The following is a 19,377-nucleotide window of genomic DNA, read 5'->3' as shown; positions in this document are numbered from 1 at the left end:
GGAGGGTGAGAGGAGGGAGGAGGGTGAGATGGCTGCAGGAGAGGAAGACAAATGGAGAGAGGAGGAGGAGAAAGCCACTACAGGCCGTGGTTCAGACGTGAGGCCACATATTTTATGGAGGATTGGTGATTGTGGAAAATGTGGCACAATTAAAAAAAAAAGGCATTTTGCTGTGATGGGATACGAGCCGCCTGATGGCCGCCGCCTGATGGCCGCCGCCTAATGGCGCTGCCTGAGGGCCGCCGCCGCGCAGGCGCACGCTCACACCGAGTCACCCACAGATATTTTAGGGAAATGGCTCCTTTCTGGATTCAGCACCTTCACCGAGGCTGAAGCACAGCTTGTTCTGCTTCTCCTGCCTGCGCCTGCAGCTACACAGCAGGGCAAAACGTCCCAGGTGGACGGAGACACCTGCTGCCTGCCGACAGGAGGGAGCCCCCCGCAGGAACTGGCAGGCTGCTTTAAGGCAGACTGCAGTCACATGTCCCCAGAGCAGGAACTTCCCTCATGGTTCCTCTTTCTGAGTAGTTTCCATGAAGTTCCTGCTGCAGGGCAGCCTCCCCTGGGCCCAGATGTCACATTCTGACTGTATACAAAATGTAGGAAACAGGTCATCAATCAGAGTCATTGGTTAGTCCTGGTACCTGGGACCTGAGGACCCACAAGTGCCCAGCTTGTGTTCATGACAGTGACTGAGCTAGGGTTTATGTGCTGAAGGGAAATCAAAACAAAAACTCAGGACGGGCAGATGAGGGCGCCGAGAACCAGCTGGAGCAGCCAGACCTCAACAACATGGAGACATGAGGACACACTGAAGGTCAACAGCCTTCCTGGGGTGAAGCTATGTTCTGCTAAAGCTGTGTTTGTGTTGTGGTTTCTTACCTTGACAATATCACCCAGATAAACATCCTCCATCTTGTTTGGCACCTTCATCTGGAAAATCCGCCCCACTACGGCAGAGGAGTCCGGGAAGGCCGTGGGTGTCGCCGTGTTCTGTTGTGTTGCCGCCGCGTCACCAACATCCATCGCACGGATTTCCTCCGTCACCTCCTGGAAGTCACGCAGGAGCGAGGAGTGCATGGAGGCCTCCAGCTCGCCTCCGCCCATCCGCTCGCTTTCTCCTCCTGCTTCTATCAGCACCATGTCACCCAGCAGGTTGATGTCCATCTCTGCGCGGGCCGCCGGAGGCAGCCAGCCGGTCACGGCGAGCAGCAGGCCCAGCAGCAGCGCTCTAGTCCTGGGTAGTCTCACATCCAGGCCCCGGCTCGCCCTGAACCATCCCAAACTGAGTTGGTTGTGCATTCTGTGGCGTCTGTCGGCCTGTCGCTGACGCAGAAAACAAAATCAAAAAGGAGGATGTCCAAGTGGGAGGAGGGGGGCTGAGGGGGGAGCATGCACCCCCGACAGATCGAGCAAATCCCTCCTTTCACAGCTCCCGCCCACTCTTCTTTCCTGGCGCCAGGCAGAAATCTTCCCTTCTTCTTCTTCTGTTCCTCCTCCTCCTCCTCTTTTGTCCTGGCCTGGCTTTATTCTTCCTCTTCCCCTCGGTCCTTTGTGCTCGGCCCTCAGAGGTTTAGAGGTCCCATTGTGCCGAGCACCTTTGAGATCTGTAGGAAGACAGAGAGGCAGAAGGCACGGTCAGAACACCATCACAAACACCACCTCCAGGAGGTCAACCTGACCCGAGGACAGGAGGACGGAGGGAGGACAACACCGTCAGCGCTGCCTGCAGTAATCTACACTGCAACAGTTCTTTACATCACAGGAGAATGAAAGTGATGAAGAGGAGGAGGAGGAGGAGGGGGGCTGATATACGGTGGGACCTTGGATTAGCCAACAATGCCGAACCAGTCAAAGCTTTCTTGGAACTGCTAATGAATGCATGCCTTCTCTTTTGTGAGAGGGGTCAAACCCAGTGTGTGTGTGTAGGTGTGTGTGTGTGTGTGTCCATTGTCAAAGTGGAGAGTTGAACTCAGAGGTTTGTTATTCATACAGCTCATTCATGGAGGGAAGGATCCCCTCCTGTGTGTGTGTGTGTGTGTGTGTGTGTGTGTGTGAGTCACAACACAAATGATTTCCCCCTGAGAGCTTTTGATGAAGAGAGAGAGAGAGAGAGAGAGAGAGACCCCCACTGTGAGTCCACTTTAGCCCCACAGCAGAGAAAGTGAAATGTCTGCAGGACTTTACAGCAGCGAGCTGAAAGACTTCCTTTTAACCCTTAAAACCCTGTAATCTTCATCACTGCCCGTGCTGCTGAACGTGCTGCAGTCTGGACAGATGCTCCATCAGTTCATATGATCACACATGCACATGGTTTATGAGCCTCGTATGGAGGAGCCATGAGGGACCCTGATAAAATGGATGAAGATATTAATCAATTATCAGTTGTCATAAAAACTTGGAGGGGGGGGGGTCCCTGTTTCAGGTTCGGCCTGAGGAGGCCGGGGTCCCGCCGGACATGAGCGAGGTGTGTGTTGGTTGAAAGTAGTTCACCGGGCGCCATGGCGACACCACTGTTCCGCTGAACTATGTGGCCGACTCTGTTCTATCGGTCATTCAGAGCCTCTCAGAGATCCCTGCAATTACTCAACCAGCAGGCGCTGAGATTCACAGCACTCCTGGACCGGGACAGGAGACTTTCCCACAGAGGAAGCTGTGCAATCGATCAATGTGATTCATTTAGACGCAGTTTTCCACATACTATTGTTTCCCACTCTGCTGTAGAACACCTGAAGATCAGCCAGATATCTACAGACGTTTAGTCATGTGACTGAAGGTCACATGTGTCCGTCATGGCAGAGAACGGTTTGTTTTCACAGATTATTTTTGGAGGATTTTTATGCAAAATAAAGTGGTTGATGACATTTCAGACCACCCTGTCAGACCTGGTGCATTTAGGGACCATCAGGAATAATAAAATCCGATGGCTGGGATGTATGACAGGTGAACTAAAACTAGTAAAGACCTTGGTTTGATGTTTTCAGGTTGACTAACAGCTTCATCGTTACGTGTGTGAAATTGATTTTACAGTTTTCCACTGAAATTAAAAAAAAACTCATTAAAAGTGTAAGATTGAATTTGTTGAGACAAAAAACCAGAAATGTTCCTTTTCTCTGACCCGTTGCCCCTGATGCACTGATGTTCAGGCAGCTTCTGTGTAATTGGTTCCGTGTTGTTCGCACCTTACAAAGCCAGGGATAATTAAACAGAGCCACTCACTCCACCAGTCACAAACGTAACGCCGACATTCGGCGGCGTGGTTCAGATCAATGGTACGTGAAAGCAGCGGCGTAGTGAAAGCAGCGGCGTAGTGAATGCAGTGTGTGCTGTTATAAACTGTTTTCTGCCTCTACACTTGCTGCTGCTGCTCAGTGATGAACACACAGGCCCCGCCCCCTTCATCTCCTCCAGCTTTATAAATAAACAGTTAACCGGACACTTCCACCGCCTCTCCTCCTCCACAGGGGAATGAGGAAACGGGGGAGAGGGCAGGGGAGGACTGAGGAGTGGCAGGTGGGTAACACAGGCCAGAGCACAGCGTGAGGACGGCTCTGTTAAAGCTATAGATAGAAAGGTGCAGATGCATTTCCTATTCGGAGTTAATAGCAGGGCGGGTGCAGAGGCACATTATGCCGACATTTACAGCTCACAAAACGACAGCTGAGAGTGATGTCACTCTGCACATTACCGTAATAATCTGTGCACATCGATGTGACTCTGAGAGATGACTCATTTAATCATCATTTAACTCATCGCCGGGTTTTATATTGTTGGCTCGCAGACCTCGCACCAAGTCTCAGCAGATCCACAACTCATCAGGGCTCCAGGCTCTGAGCTGGTGCTGAACCAGGTGTGGTTCTGTCCAATCAGAGTCCAGTCAGGAAGTGCGGTCAGTTCTGTCCAATCAGAGTCCAGTCAGGAAGTGCTGTCAGTTCTGTCCAATCAGAGTCCAGTCAGGAAGTGCTGTCAGTTCTGACCAATCAGAGTCCAGTCAGGAAGTGCTGTCAGTTCTGACCAATCAGAGTCCAGTCAGGAAGTGCTGTCAGTTCTGTCCAATCAGAGTCCAGTCAGGAAGTGCTGTCAGTTCTGACCAATCAGAGTCCAGTCAGGAAGTGCTGTCAGTTCTGTCCAATCAGAGTCCAGTCAGGAAGTGCGGTCAGTTCTGTCCAATCAGAGTCCAGTCAGGAAGTGCTGTCAGTTCTGTCCAATCAGAGTCCAGTCAGGAAGTGCTGTCAGTTCTGTCCAATCAGAGTCCAGTCAGGAAGTGCTGTCAGTTCTGTCTGTTGCTTCATGAAGTCACTTTGTTTCAGTCAAAGTGTCTTTATGCTCATATTGTCCTCACAGAGACACAACAGTCCTCTACACACATGCTAGCTGCTACATGCTAGCTGCTACATGCTAGCTGTCAGAGAGCCTCAGCCTCAGGTTGTGTTTCCTCTTTGATCTGATTGGTTGAACTTAGCTTGTGATAGACGGTGGTTTGCAGCTACATGTCTGGAACCCATGGAGGCTGTGCAGGGACAGCATTTCCCACAAAGAAGCTAAATTACTCACAGAGCCTGCGAAGCTCCACACGTTTCATCTTTTACTACAACGTCTAATTTCTCTCTCCACTTTTGTTTGTGTGCGGGATAACAGACATCCTGGGAGGTATCAGGAGACAGAGAGCCGCTTTAATACTGTCACCGGGGCATGCTGGGAAACGGAATGGTGACGGAGCAGGGAGGGGTGGAGGCACCGAAGGTAAACTTTAACAAAAGCCTTTGATTCCTTCCTGTGGGAAGAAATGAAAAAAACGTCTGTGTGTGTGTGTGTGTGTGTGTGTCACTCAAACGTCACACGACATGAGGCAGATTAAATTTTTTAAGTAAAATCTACAATTTCTGAATTTATCAAACTGATCTTCACACAAAGTGCAAAGACCAGCCTGAACCTGAGGAAATTCCTCTGCTGGAATTCCCCTCAGCAGCCAATCAGGACGCAGAAACACCACTCAGGGGCCAATTACAGGCGCGGGCATTCCCCCACGGCAGCTCATCACACAGGCGGACTTTTTGTCAGCGGTGAATCATCGACACTTCAGTGGCACTTCAAAGTTCTGCGAGTCCCTCCATCAGTCTCTGTCACCTTTCAATCCCCCAAAGTCAGAGCTGATGGCTCTATTATTGGCACAGAGAGGCCTGAGAAGCGAGACGCCGTGCAGGACAAGAAGACTTCTGCTGCAAACCTGCAGGCGTTTCCGTGGCGATGACGCGCTGCAGGCTGTATCTGCAGATTACTCCGAGGTTTACCTTTACAATAAGATTTAGATATTTAGCAGGAAGATTAGGCCCATTTTAGGCGTTTATCCGGCTCCCTCTGCACACTGTAAACAGAGAGATTATTCTTCCGCTGTGCGGATGTAAGACGGCCACATTGTTCTGTATGTGTGGGAGAGAGGCAGCGTGCGTCTTCGTGGTCAGACCTCATTTCTGGCTACTTGTGGATGAATTTCAGGAGCAGAACTCTGCAAAACCCTGCATCACAATGAGTCTGCATTACATTGATAATTAACCAGGAGCTGCAGCAGTTCCACAAATGCAATCAATCGTAGTGCAAAAGCCCCACCCAGTCCACAGCGAGTGCAGCGCTAGCTGCTGCAGCTCAGGCGAGCGGACGGTCCATATGTGTGAGCATACGGTGGCGAGGAGAGTCTGAACACTCTCCCAGCAGCTCAGCGAGAGGTGAACTGTGCTCAGAGAGACGAAGAACCAGTGGAACCGCCGTCTGTGTGGCGTTCACAGGCGACTGTGTCTCAGAACAATCCATCAGGAGGAGGAGGCCAGGGTGGATGGTGGCAAACCGTCCACCCACAGAAAAACTGATGCAAAGGCTGGGACACATATAAAGACAGAGGAGCAGAGAGGAGCACAGAGGTCTGAGCTGAACAGCAGACACCGACTTCTGGGAAACTTTGAGAACAACACGTCCTGCTGGAAGTTTCCGGCCACTCCTCACGGAGCAGCTTTGATATCGGAGTTGCGTTGACAGACAGCAGGAAGCAGATGTGAACCTGCCTCATAAAACACGAGAGAGGGACGAGAAAACAGCAAACATCTCCTCTCTGCAGACGCCGGGGTGGGGCCGGCTCAGAGGTAACTACCATCCATCAGGATCAGGACAAACGTATAAGAAACCAGAGGAGCACAGTTCAGAGTAGGGCTGGGCGATATCGGCAAAAAAATTAATCATGATTATTTATGGCATTTAGCCGATAACGTTGACAGTTGCACTGACATGTTTTTGACTCTAAATCACCACATTGTTCTAAAATGATTCTGACAAATCATCAGTCAAGTTAACCCCTTCATTCTAACAGGTTAAAGTAGTGATCAGGCACCAACCAGCCATGTTTGAAATATATATTGATGACAGACGCACAAACTGCTTCAAAATAATAATGAAGCAAACATTTAAAGTAGCTTTGTCCTTCAGATGTTCTTATCTTCAGGTCACCGAGCAACATGTCAGCATTAACAGTAAACAGGACAAATAAGTTCAGAAAAGTCACATCATTCACTTTTAAATGTGTGTCTGTGCAAATCAACCTCTTACGTTCTTCCAGCGCTTAGTTTGGTCGTAAGCAGCACGATGACTAAACGTACCGCGGATTCTTTCCAATATCTGCCGTTGTAATGTTTCCTATCTTAGATAGATCGGGAGGCAGCTTCTCCAGTCGGAGTTCATTCTTTCAATACGAGCAAACATCCAGTTACTATGGCAACAACCAAAGCACCACGCTTCATACTACAGCTGTAGCCGGCGCTCTGGCCTTGTCGCGCTTTCTCCGGCTTTCTTTGTGCTCCGGCTGCCTTCCACCATTATTGTGATTGTGGGCTCACATGTGCGCGCTTGTGGGTGATGGTGAGAGTACGTATCATCATGACGAGTAATCGCCGTAATCGATAAGTGGCAAATACTAATCGGTGACAATTCTGACGATTAATTGCACACGATACGATTTTGCCTAGTTTAGAGGCCGCCATGAAATGAACACTGATGGGCATATTGATTCGACCACTTTCCTTCTGCTTCATCGTTAGGTTGTCCAGATGTACAGACACACAACAGGAAGAGCCACAGGAGGGGGCGGAGCTTCCGGACCTCCCAGCTTTCCAAAAACGTAAAGTTACACAATAAGCAGACGACCTGCAGCGGCGTTTATTATCTCCACAAACAAGATCCTTATCTATCACATAATCCTTTCATGGAAAACATGATCATCCCAGGCAGCCTGGCGCACACACACACACACACACACACACACACACACACACAGACACACACACACACACACAGACACTAAAGATATCTTTGTTGTTCCAACTGTGACATTAGAAAACAAGTGTGACCTTCACCCAGATCAAAGTCCACGTCCCGCCGTCTGAAAACACCGATGGGTGTTTTTCCTCATCCTCCGCCGAGCTCAGGCTGCTTTAAGTTTGACAGAATGAGGATTTAATTTGAGGCGAGGCACAAATAAATAAAAATGGAAGCGGCGGGGCAGAATCATGGGAGCTGTGGGCTCCTCTCCTCGCAGCAAACGCACACACACACTGATTAGAGCATGGATGCATCAGCACTTCCACTCACTCATAAAGCTCATTGGCTTTTAGGGGAGTGAGTGTGTGTGTGTGAAGGCCAACAGTTCATAGGAGGAAAATGCCATGATGCTTTGCACACTGCAACAGCTGCAAAACGAATCATGATAAAATGAAGGATGACTGAGAGGAGGGGAAATATAGTTATTGTAAAAGAATAGGTAGAAAAAGTTACAATCAGTAATCAGGGTCCTGAAGGCGTCTCTCTCTCTCTCTCTCTCTCTCTCACACACACACACACTCCTCTGTGTGTGGACTTTCAGGAAAAAGGTTCAGGTCTTAAAGATGTCCAGGCTGAGTTCAGTCCACAAGCTGGACAGAGGACACCAGGGCGGGATGTCCATCAGTCAGTCAGTGGGTGGCGTGAAGCTGTCCAATCAGAGGGTGTCCTCACAACTATAGGACGACCAACATGTCTGTGACCTCTGTTCGTTCTGGGACCACCAGCCAAGACTTGACACACACTGACAGCTGGGGGCAGCTGGTGTGTGTGTGTGTGTGTGTGTGTGTGTGTGTGTGTGTGTGTGTGTGTGTGTGTGTGTGTGTGTGTGAGAGAGATAGACAGCTGGGTACAGTTGCTACTGTGACACAAAATGACAGCTGGGTAACACAAGACCTTCTATAAGCACCACACACAGACACACACAGACACACACACAGTCCTCACCCTCCTCAGCTTCTAACCCCTTCAGACAGCTCTGCAGACTTGCTAATCTGCGCCCTTTAATCCGAGGGTGCGCTTCATTCTGTGAACTTTCCCTCCCAGGTGCTATCCAATTCCCTGCGATGTGCTCTGCTTTTCCTCCCTGCGACAGCTCTGACAGCGGTAAATAACCAGCAGCAACTATTTTTAGACCTAAACAGAGTCAGAGGTTAAAATAAGTTAAACTGCTCTCACACTGAATCCAGCAGGGGTTCGCTTCCAGTTATTACGAGAGGAGTAAGCTGACGGCCTTTATTTTTACATGATGAATCATTTCATCCGAGCAGGTGTCAGAGTGGGCGGTTACCTCAGGGAGAGGCGTCTCATTTTGATTACACAGTCCAAACAATCATGTGGGACAAGTTTTCAGAAATTCACCAGAACCCGAGGCTCCACTTCTTTCTGCCCCCCCCCTCCAAAACAGCAGCTGAAATCCATCCCATCATCCCTCAGGTGCTCCGAGTTTGATTCACCTCCCTGGCGGCTCCATTTTGCTCCACACCGCAAACACCTCTGCGAAGATAAACAGGCCTAATCTGGGTCAGCTGTGCGCCGTCCTGATAATATAGTTCTACACATTCTGCACTGACCTGGATACCACGGCAACCACAGGATACACCGTACACACGTGTGTGTGTTGGTTTCATGAGTAATGCGTCCCGTCACATTACGGCTACGTGCTCAGTGTGTGTGTGTGATGAGTCTGCAGTGATAGGCATCTCCCTCCATCCCCCGGTGATGCAGGTCATCAATTCTCATCTCCGTGTCTGTCCTATCAGGCTCCCAGCTCCCAGATATATATAAATACACCAGCAGGCAGCAAAACCAGCAGCAGCAGCCACACAGCTATGTTCTGCCGTCTCCCAGCAGAGTCACAGGGCCGCTCACCTTTAACCATTAAAGTGCACGTGGACGTCACATTAAGGGGAAAAAGAAGTCAGCATGTAAACAGAGCCCCAGATTATTCTACTTCATTCTACACGCTACCTTCAGGCGACCATGAAGATGCTCACGTGCAACAACATCAGAAAACATTTACTCCAAATAAACACACCAACAAGACGTTCTGTCCTCCTCAGCAACCAGCAGGACGCCATGATGGAGTCACATGTGAGCAGCAGTCACATGACCAACACTCAGAGAGTGTCTGTCTGACCTGCAGCTGACTTCTAATATTTATTCCTCTGGATATTTGTATCTAGTCCGACTGGAACATTTCAAACGTTTGCAGGCTCCGTTACAAACAGCTGGATCCATGTGTACTTATTTTACTGTTGCACACATATCCATATGTGCCATAAATCAAGCAGAAGAACAGCAAGAATCCACTTTTCTGTCATTAACCCAGCGAACACCAGCAGGTCAGGAACATGTGATTATTGATCCGATCAGCCGTGAGCGCCTCAGTCAGGACTGTGAGTGTGGCTGCTGGTGCCGTCAGTCCTTCCTCCTCAGAAAGCTCATAATTCACTGCAGCCAGCCAGTCAGTATCTCCCATCTTCCTCCACCTCTAAGTCCCTCCACGGTCACTGCAGATGTCTCAGCTCCGAGGCCTCATTCTTTATCTCTAAGATAATAGCAGGCCGCGGCTGATAGCCTCACAAACTGAGCAATGTGACCTCCAACTGGCTGCAGGGTTTAGAGGTAGCTCGGCTCGGATTTTTCTGCAGCATTAAAGATGCTTCTCCATCTGCTAAATTTATCACAGTCACACGGAGCGAGAGCGCCGCCTGATATTTATCAGCAGATTGTAGTTTTTCACCTCTTCGCTGATTTAGGTAAATGTCGCCAGGAATCAGACCAGAATCCCTCTAAACTGTTACAAATGAAAACATAAGGAGAACATCAGAGTCGGCTTACGGCTTCACCGAAGACACGAACACAGATTCAGTGTGTGAGCACAGGGAGGACGGAGGAGAGGCAGTGGAAACTGCTACATCAACTTCTTTTTCTTCATAATCAGATTTATTGGGTTTAATCTGAAGTAATCTGAGAAATTAAGGAAAGATTTTGGTTCAGAATATTTGATCGTTTTGTGATTTTCTGAATCTGTAAAAGTCAGAACGTTGAATTTAAAATCTCAGAAACACGTTACGTCAGTTAAAGAAAACCTTTTTGCTCAGACACCTCCTGCAGGCCTCAGCACAACAACGCTAAGCTCACTGTAGTAGCATGTAAACCAGCGAGCGTGACACACAGACCTGCAGATGCTACACACACACACAGCCTTGTGTCTTGAGGGAGTGCAGGCAGCAGCCACAGTTTCAGACACACTGCTGCACAGAGAGATAGCTCGCCGCTCTGTCTCTGAAACTCTCCCCACATTAATGACTCTCTCCCTCTCTCTCCCTCTCTCTCGGGTAAGTGTGTGTCAGTCTTTTAAAGTGCAGTCCTGTACCCTCCGATAGCACGGAGCAAACAATGACTGTATTGGCCATGCTAGCTGCTCTGCTAGCGTCTCAGAATAACAACGAAGCTGAGAGAGCAGAGGATGCTGCTGATGAATTACTGCTCTCCACAGAGGAGAACCAGCAGACTGTCCTTAAAATGAAGAGGAGCTGATCTGCTTTGCTTCATTTGAATCATTGTATTCTTCCTCAGAGAGGGCAGAAAAAACAGAGAAGAAGAAGTTCAGTCTCACTGAAACCAGATGAGAGGGTTCGATCTGTGCTTTGAAGCGAGTTCTTATCATTCCAGCCGAGCCGGGCTGATTACAGGCCGAGCTCGGCGCAGGCGGAACACCTGGTTCGAGGTGAACTTCAAGAGGATCTGCAGCTCTGCAGAAATCCACCTGCCGACTTAAACACAGAGCAGAGGCCGGCGCGAGCCTCCAGGCTGCTTCACTCACTTTGAAGGTTATGAGATGTTTTCCTCGGCGGCTCCGCAGCGTATGGAAGACGTTCCTGCTGCCACCGAGCTCAGAGCGCTGCAGCCCTTCATGTACATGGTACATGCAGCCGCAGAGCAGGTTGACACCAGGTAAAATCAGCATGTTTGGAATCTGAGTTCACAGCATTTGCTCGACCATCATGGAGCTTTGCTGTTGGAGCCCCCAGAGGCTGCGGGGGGAACTGCAGGCTGTAATACCTGGCTTCATTTCTCAGGTATAGAGGGTACAGGTTGGTTCTTTTGTTACGCCACTACCTGCTCCTCCACCTCCTTCCAGTGCTGTCATATTTGCTGCTTCCAGCCTCCATCTTGTCACAGCTCAACACCATCTTTAGCTCTGATAAAACACAAAGTGCAGCAGAGGTATGAGGCTGTGGCTCTGTGCTGTGTCCTTGAAGCTTATCACCATCATTTACTGTAACCATGCAAACATTACCTCAGACCCTCTGAGGAGCTGCAGGTGAAGGTGGAGGAGGACGTTCACACACACCAACCTGCTCGTCTCCTCACCTGTCCTCCTCAGCCTGACTTCCTGCTGTCACCTCCTCCACCCCCGCTCTGTGCTCATTTTCTCTGCTGCTCTCACTCCCTCGCTTTCTATTAACCCCGTTTCTCTCTATCGCAGCCACCTCCCGTCCCGCTGCCTTTCTGCAGTCTGCAGCACTATCAATCAAGACATCCCATTACTACATCCACTGTCACTCCCAAATTCCTCCTTGGCCTGCACACACACACACACACACCCTGTGCAAACACACATAATGGCGCAGCTTCGGGACGTGAATCATCGCAGCTCATTGGCAGACGGCAGCTCTCATCCCTCTGAATGACTGCCCATCATAAAAGACAGACTGACGGATGAATGGGAGGGGTGAATAAATGGTTTGATGGGTGGATGAGTGTGTGGACGGATGGGTGGGTGGATGAATAGTGGGATAAATGGCTGGGTGAATGGGTGACTCATGACATCCTGATCCGTTACACAAATCTGCAAATAGAGTGGGAGATGAGCATTCATGCTCCCTGACGACGGCGTTTACTTCCTGCCGCAGCTTCAGTGTTTGCAGGAGTTTACAGTCACAATAAAGTTTGCTTCAAACGGGACATCTGGCTGCTGCATCAGTGGGGCCACCAGAGGCATCACAGACACACAGCTAACTTATTCTAATGCCACAACCGTTAGGCTGCTCAGTATAATATATAGCAAGCTGCAGGTCAGACAGATACCCTCTCAATGTTGGTCATGTGACTCCATCATGGCTTCCTGCTGCTTTCTGAGGAGGGCCGGACTTTGTACTGAGTCTTGTTGGAGTGAAGTCATTATTTCTGGAGAAGTTTTAACTCAGACATGGAAAAAAATGTGAAGCTAAGATTTGGTGATGCATTCAAGGACCTTGGAGAAAGTTCAACAACCCCTTCTACCTTAATGGTTCCTTTTTATGATGCACTGGGTACGTTTTCAGATTTAGAGTCTCACAGTAACACATTGGAATGATTTAAGAAAACACTGAAGGCGCCGACTTCTCTCACGTTTGTGTTGACTGATGTGGTGTATGTGTGAGTGTCATGTGACTTGTTTGCTCCTACTTGTGCGAGTGTGTGAATCCACACCAGAAACAACGTCGTCTATTGAGAATCCCAGCCCACCACACACACACACACACACACACACAGACCCACACACAGTCTTGTGTTTGACTGTTAGATTTAACATGTCAGGTTCTCTCAGCTCTCATTTCCTCGGCCTGCTGTATTTGTCTCCCACCAACACCACCAGGTGGAAGAACTGAGCTGTTGGCCTGAGTCAACACACACACAGAGGACACACACACACAGATGACACACACACACAGAGGACACACACACAGCTTTTTAAAGAGACGACAAACATTGGGTGTGAAAGTATTCATGTCCTCTACTGAAGAAGACTCCTGACTAAAGGTGTGCAGGTAAGACTCACACTGTCAAAGATCAATATCACTTGGCTATATCCATTTTACTGATTATTAGATACTTTATCTGATTGATTACTCGTTCAGTCCAGTGTGACGCCGTCTAAATATCAGAATAATCATATGAAAACATTCAAACTAAAACAAGCAGAGCTACAAACATGACAGGTTACAGCTTTAATTTCACTGATAAATGAATGTGGTCTTTTTGTTATTAAATATTGATTTATACAGTGAAAGCTGTCAGTCGGGCAGCGGCTGCTGCAGCAGGATAAATATTAAATCACGGGCGACAAATGTGTGAAAAACATTCTTTAAATCGTCTCTTTTTTTCCAGTTGTAAAGTTTAACGGCCAGGCCTGCGAACAGCCTGAGCGGCAGTGGCAGCATGTGTCACATGGGACGGTTCTGTTTCATGCTAACGGGCCAGAACAGCCACGGCCAGCTGTTTATTGGAACGGGCTTCACTATCAAAAACGTCTAGGAGCCAAAGAGGAGCCGAATATTATTCAAATATTTGTGCTCGCCTGAATGAGCAGAGCTACTTGAAGAACCTCCACCCCCACCCCTCACCCGCCTCACCCTTCAGCCAACCAGAGGAGTCTCCATGGTGACCACACTGGCATGCTTTGGCTGGTTTGGCTGCGGTGGTGAAGCTGAATTCCTTCACAGATGACCGAGCAACGCGGCTCCACATGTGGGGCGGTTTCCAGGGTTTCAAAGAGAACCAGCGCTCATCATGAACCGGCAGTTTGGAAGAATCTGTGTCCAGGCTTTTTATTTTGTTCTGTTGTAGAGTCGCAGCATTAGTGGAGCTATATAGAACCTCACAGGCCGCTCCCTCTCACTCCTCCCCGTCTGGTCGAACAGAGCCAATCGGTTCTCTTCCTTCAGGACCGTAAAGTCCAGCAGACACACAGGCTTCATGTCACTCAGTGCACAGACAGGCTGCTGGGGATCAGGTGATCATCCTGAGCGGCCGCTGCGTCAGCGCTGAAGCTGCATCATAATCAGGTCTGCTCACAGCATTAACTGCTCTGGCATGGCCGAGGAATTCCTCCATGGTTGACCGGGCAACTCCCAGGCACCATTTGGCTCCATGTCCAGAAGACTAACCAGCCAAAACAAGGGGGCTAATAAAACTGTCCAATCATAAGCAGCTAATGCCCCAGAACTAATTACTGCACTGCCACAGACACACAGAGAGACACACAGACACATACACATAATTACTGCACTGCACTGCCACAGACACACACAGAGACACACAGACACATACACATAATTACTGCACTGCACTGCCACAGACACACACAGAGACACACACAGACATAGACACACACACAGCTGTAGTACTTGCTTCTTCACACTGTTTCAGGAAACAGGGTTCATAGGAGTGTGTGATAATATCCTAAAAAATGTTTATCCCACTGAACCCAAAGCTGCTTCCTGTCACATGATCACTGTGTTCTGATCGGTCACTGCTCATCTACACACACACACACACACACACACTGCTGCTGCTGCTGGATGTGATCAGGTCAATTCAATCAGTAAAAAAGTTTGTGAAACTTCTCTCCGTGTCAAGATGTTGGCAGACGGATTTCAGTCCTTGAGCAGGGAGGAGGAGGAGGAGGAGGATTACTCCTGTGGCTGGGTGGCATAATGAGTCACTGTAAGACTACGCCCCCAGCTTCAGCACACACACTTTACATTTGTCAGCAAGCACTGACACAGCTGAGCTAGCTGAGGAGGACAGAACACACACGTCCATCACGCCGCTGTCTGTCCTGCAGTCTGCTCTTCACCACAGCTTCATCACACAATCCTTTGGTGATTTTTCCCAAACAGGAAGTGGGCTGTGGGAGCGCCTTCCTGTCTGAAATCTGCCTGTGACCAGGGCAACAGTGTCAGTGGCCATTATTTAAAGTTGACAGGTGTTGATTGGGGTGTTGTTTGCTCGCTCACAGGGTGGATGCAGCTGCAGGCGAGCGCTCACAACTATCTGAGAGTGTTAACTCCATGGCATGGCACGGATTCTTTACCTCCCCCGCCTTCAGTGAAGCAGCCCTGTGTGTGCTTCTGTGACAACAGGTGAGTGAAGGCGGCAGCTGAAGGCTCCTCTGCAGAGCAACACGAGCCCTGACAGACACTGAGCCCACAGCAAACGTATTATGAGGAATTACGGTTCATGACAGCAGCTATTGTAGCTTTGACTCAGAAGAAGCTCCTGAGCTGACTCATATAGAGGACGTTATGGATGCACAAAGCAGCGGGCCGGCCGCTCGACCACACATTTTTATTGGCCTCTATTTTAAACCATCCTGAAACCATGACAACAGCAAAAAGACCAACTTCAGCAGCTCTGGTCCCAAAAGCACTTCCAGTTCACACTCAGCCTGCACGTCATCACAGAACCTACCATTACATCAGACTCAGTGCTCTCACTGAACACTGAACTGATTCCTACACCAGGTGGCAGCGTGCTCTCTGCTGATTGGTCAGAACAAACTAAGGAAGAGCTGTGGACTGCTGCATGTTTCACATGACGAAACACTTTCACCATGAACTTTGACCTGCGCAGCTGAGAAATGAAAGTGCAGTTCCCCCTGTGTCCACTAGAGGCTGGCTCCAAAGGTGAGTCAATCCTCATAGAGCTCCATGTTAGCCTGATACATACCAATTACTGACCATATGAAGTCTGTTTCTCACTGACAGTGACCAAAGTCCTGCAGTACTCTAACGTCCTCCATGGCGTCCCACACCTTCAAACATCTCATTTTATTGTCTGGTAACTGCACGGTAACATCCACGAGTGGTGCTCCAGCCAGGGAGAGAGCGTGAGTCACAGCGACAGCATGGAAGCCAACTGTAGGCAGAGGAACACCGGATGCCTCATCCCCTGTTTTAGCCCACAGAAAGACACACAGGGAGGGAAAGCGCCTGGAGGATCTAAATCTCATCTCCCAGTGTGATAAAGTGGGCTTACTTCAACACACACACCTTCCTCCAATAAAAGAAGAAACACAAACCTGCTGTGATCTCTGAGAAGAGCGCTCCTTACACCTAAAGATTAGACCCATCACTCGGAGGCTTTTTATAACACCAGACCTCCATCCTGTTTTGGATGATATTGATTTTTGAAATAGAGAAACATCCTCAGAGAGCAGAGGAGGAGGAGGAGAAGAAGAAGAGGGAGCTCTGGATTCATAATGGTCCTGCAAGTCTTGGAGGCCGTTTCCGGTCAGACGTTACTCAGCACATCATGTGAGCTTTAAGTGAAGAGAGACAAAAACCGAGGCTGAGGTTATTTACTGCAGCTGAAACACTAATCTGCTTTTTTAATCCTTTTTTCATCCGAGGAGAATTGTCTGAACACATTTGTCCTTTTCCAGCTTTGTATTCACACACACTCACATGACAGCGAGCTACACAAACACACACACACACACACCGGTCCATTTTTATCCACTACCAAAAAACAACACATGGTCACATTTGGTGGGACTGGCAGACCAGCCTGAGGTGAGCTGAGGAAGAAACGGCCGCCAAATGTCCACAAATAGCCTTATCTTTCATGGTTTGGTTAAAACGGGCTTTTTACACTGAACACACTGATGTGGCAAAATTCCCTGATCTGCAACAAGCTTCATATGACCACACGGGGGCGCCGCAGACACCAGCTGGTTCAACCACATGGAAAACTGACGCCAAGAGTTTTTCTGTTTGTTGGATTAAAACCTGACTTTAAGAGGCGGCGCTTTGATTCTGTTATATTTCTTCTTCTTCTGGTTTTGTTGAGGTTCTGCACTATACTGCCACCTTCTGAATGTCTGCCAGAGCTGCACCTACTAACCAAGTGGTCAAGTCATATTTATAAGTTCAACACAAGCAACACACTCAAGACTGTTGGTCATAGAGCTCCATATACACAGGATATTTCTACACTACATGCTCTGAATTAAATCAGCCACAGAGCTCAAAAAGTGCAGCTTCGTTTGGATGGAAGACAAAAACACGAAGAGATGTTGGCCTAATGTGGACATGTCGGACACACAGGAGCCGAGAGAGCAGAGCAGGATCCATCCTGGCTGAAGTATTGATCTACGTCCACTGGGGGTATCAGGAAAATGGGAGGACCTGCGGCCTCCTCTCACCCTTCAGACAGAGAATAATGGCCCCATGGGAACACTCAAAAACCCTCCAAATCACCCATTACTGCCCGGCAGGGTCCTTTCATTTATTCAGGCCCCGTGGGACAGATGGGCCGTGAAACGCTGAAGCACCATCACAACAGAGAGAGGGAGCTTTTGGACCTGAGGAGGAATTTAAAGTGTAAATCACAGGAGGAGCAGCTCAAAGGTCAGCCGGGCTAAAATAAACGGCTCTGTAGTGAAGCCAGAGCGGCGGCCTCCACCTCAGAGACACCTGAGCCGCCTGCACGCCCTGCAGCACCACAAGGACACATTCCTGCCACAGTCCAGCCCTGGCTGCATGTCAGGACGTTTCAGTACATGTCACACACATCCTCCTCATCCTCCTCCTCATCATGGCCAGAAAGAGCAGGCGGTGCGTTCAGGGGCTCAGATTTCTGTCTGAATACTCTGCTTTAAATGTTTGATCCTGTTCAGCTAATGGACTCATCACAGCTTCTCTCACACACTTCCTCCTCCTCTGCCTCTCTTCTTTTTGTCTCGGTCAAAGGAGACAAGCTCACACCGCGGCAGGCTGTCAAACGTCTCCATGGCAAAGCAGACGTGCGCGGAATCACGACGAGGTGGGCGCAAACCCTGCGGTGCGCACCTACTTCACCTCCAGGAGCGCCCCGCGGCGTGCACGGAGCCGCGGTGTGTGTGTGTGTGTGTGTGTGTGTGTGCTGCTCCTCCTGCAGCATACCGGGACCCCCCCCCCCCCCCACCGGTTCTGATGCAGTTTAACCAACTTTCACCAAGCCCACGAGCGTGCAACAGCACGAGCCGCACGTAAAGGGAGCCGCACCAGGAACAATGAGGTCACTGTGAGTCGGTACCGTGCGCGCACACCGCCGGGACTTCAGGTTTCAGGTCTTTGGGGACAGCGTGCCAAAAATAAACCTGCCGTGAAAGGGGCCCTTCTGTCCGCTGGACCGCGGCCGCTCCCGGCCCGCCTTTAGAATGCACCTGTTCGGTTCGGACGCCAGCGGAGTGAGAGTGGCGGCTTCAGCTGTCCCCCCGCCGGCTAGGACGGAGGCAGGAGGAGGCGAGGGGGAGCAGGGCGTGTGGACGCGGAGCCGGGATAAGCAGCTAATCACAGCGGCCGCCTAAAGACACCCTGCGCCGAGGAGCCGCGCCGATCCCGGCGTCTCCGGCCGAGCGCCGCGCAGCCGCGTCCGGATCTCACGCCGCCGCCACAGCGAGCTCCGGGCGGCTCGCTCCCTCTCCGAAGCACTTTCCAGCAACACGCAGAGATTTCAGGCCAGAGACACACAGACACACAGACAGAGGACAGAAGACAGAGCGGGACTGACCGTCAGACCTCCTCCGGGCTGATCCCTTCCTGGTGTTCCGCCTAAATCCTTCCCGTCCTGTCGAGCCGCTGCTGCTGGAGCGGAGGTGGCGGCGGGCGGCTCGGTTTCCTGCTTCCTTCTCGCACACACGGTCGGAGGGACAAATATAGGCTGGCGGCTCGGTGTCAGGTCTCCTGTCCCCCCGGCTGGCGGCGGGCTGTCTTCCTGCTCCAAACTTAGAACCAAAATATCTTCAGTGTATAAAAAGACAGAGTCCGGAAGGAACCACGAGGAGAACAATCCTGGTCTGTGTGAGAGGAGCCGCTGCTTCACCAACCCGGACCTCCACCACGGCACACGACCCGCACTCCCGAGGTCCTCCACGTAAATGTCCGCTACCGAGGCTGAAGGATGAATTTCCACCCGGAGGAGGAGTGGAGAGAGAGGGGGAGGGAGGGAGAGAGAGGGGGAGGGAGGGGGAGAGAGAGGGAGGGAGGGAGGGAGAGAGAGAGGGAGGGAGGGAGGGAGAGAGAGGGAGAGGAGGAGGGAGAGAGAGAGGGAGGAGGGAGGGGAGGATGGGGAGGAGAGGAGAGGGGAGGGAGGGAGGGAGAGGGAGGGAGGGAGGGAGGGAGGGGGAGAGAGGGAGAGAGAGAGAGGGAGGGAGGAGGTCTCGCATTCTCTGAATTACTCCACCCCCAAACATCCCCC

The 19,377-nt window shown here is 50.3% G+C and overlaps 1 protein-coding gene across 1 annotated transcript in view; it reads right to left on the bottom strand.

Annotated features, from left to right (window-relative positions):
• The window catches only part of dag1 (dystroglycan 1), a 35,165-nt gene extending 16,076 nt beyond the window's left edge, over nucleotides 1-19,089 (bottom strand). Inside the window, exons 1-2 of the mRNA XM_028429061.1 lie at nucleotides 18,691-19,089; nucleotides 883-1,607 (exon numbers count right to left, since the gene is read on the bottom strand). Of these exons, the coding sequence (XP_028284862.1) occupies nucleotides 883-1,302 (420 nt within the window). The 5' untranslated portion in view covers nucleotides 1,303-1,607; nucleotides 18,691-19,089. The remainder of the gene's footprint in view (nucleotides 1-882; nucleotides 1,608-18,690) is intronic.
• Between the last annotated feature and the right edge of the window lie 288 nt (nucleotides 19,090-19,377).

This window comes from Parambassis ranga, chromosome 18 (assembly GCF_900634625.1).
Source record: "Parambassis ranga chromosome 18, fParRan2.1, whole genome shotgun sequence".
Taxonomy (NCBI): Eukaryota; Metazoa; Chordata; class Actinopteri; family Ambassidae; genus Parambassis; species Parambassis ranga.
This window is presented reverse-complemented; position numbering and strand designations above follow the sequence as displayed.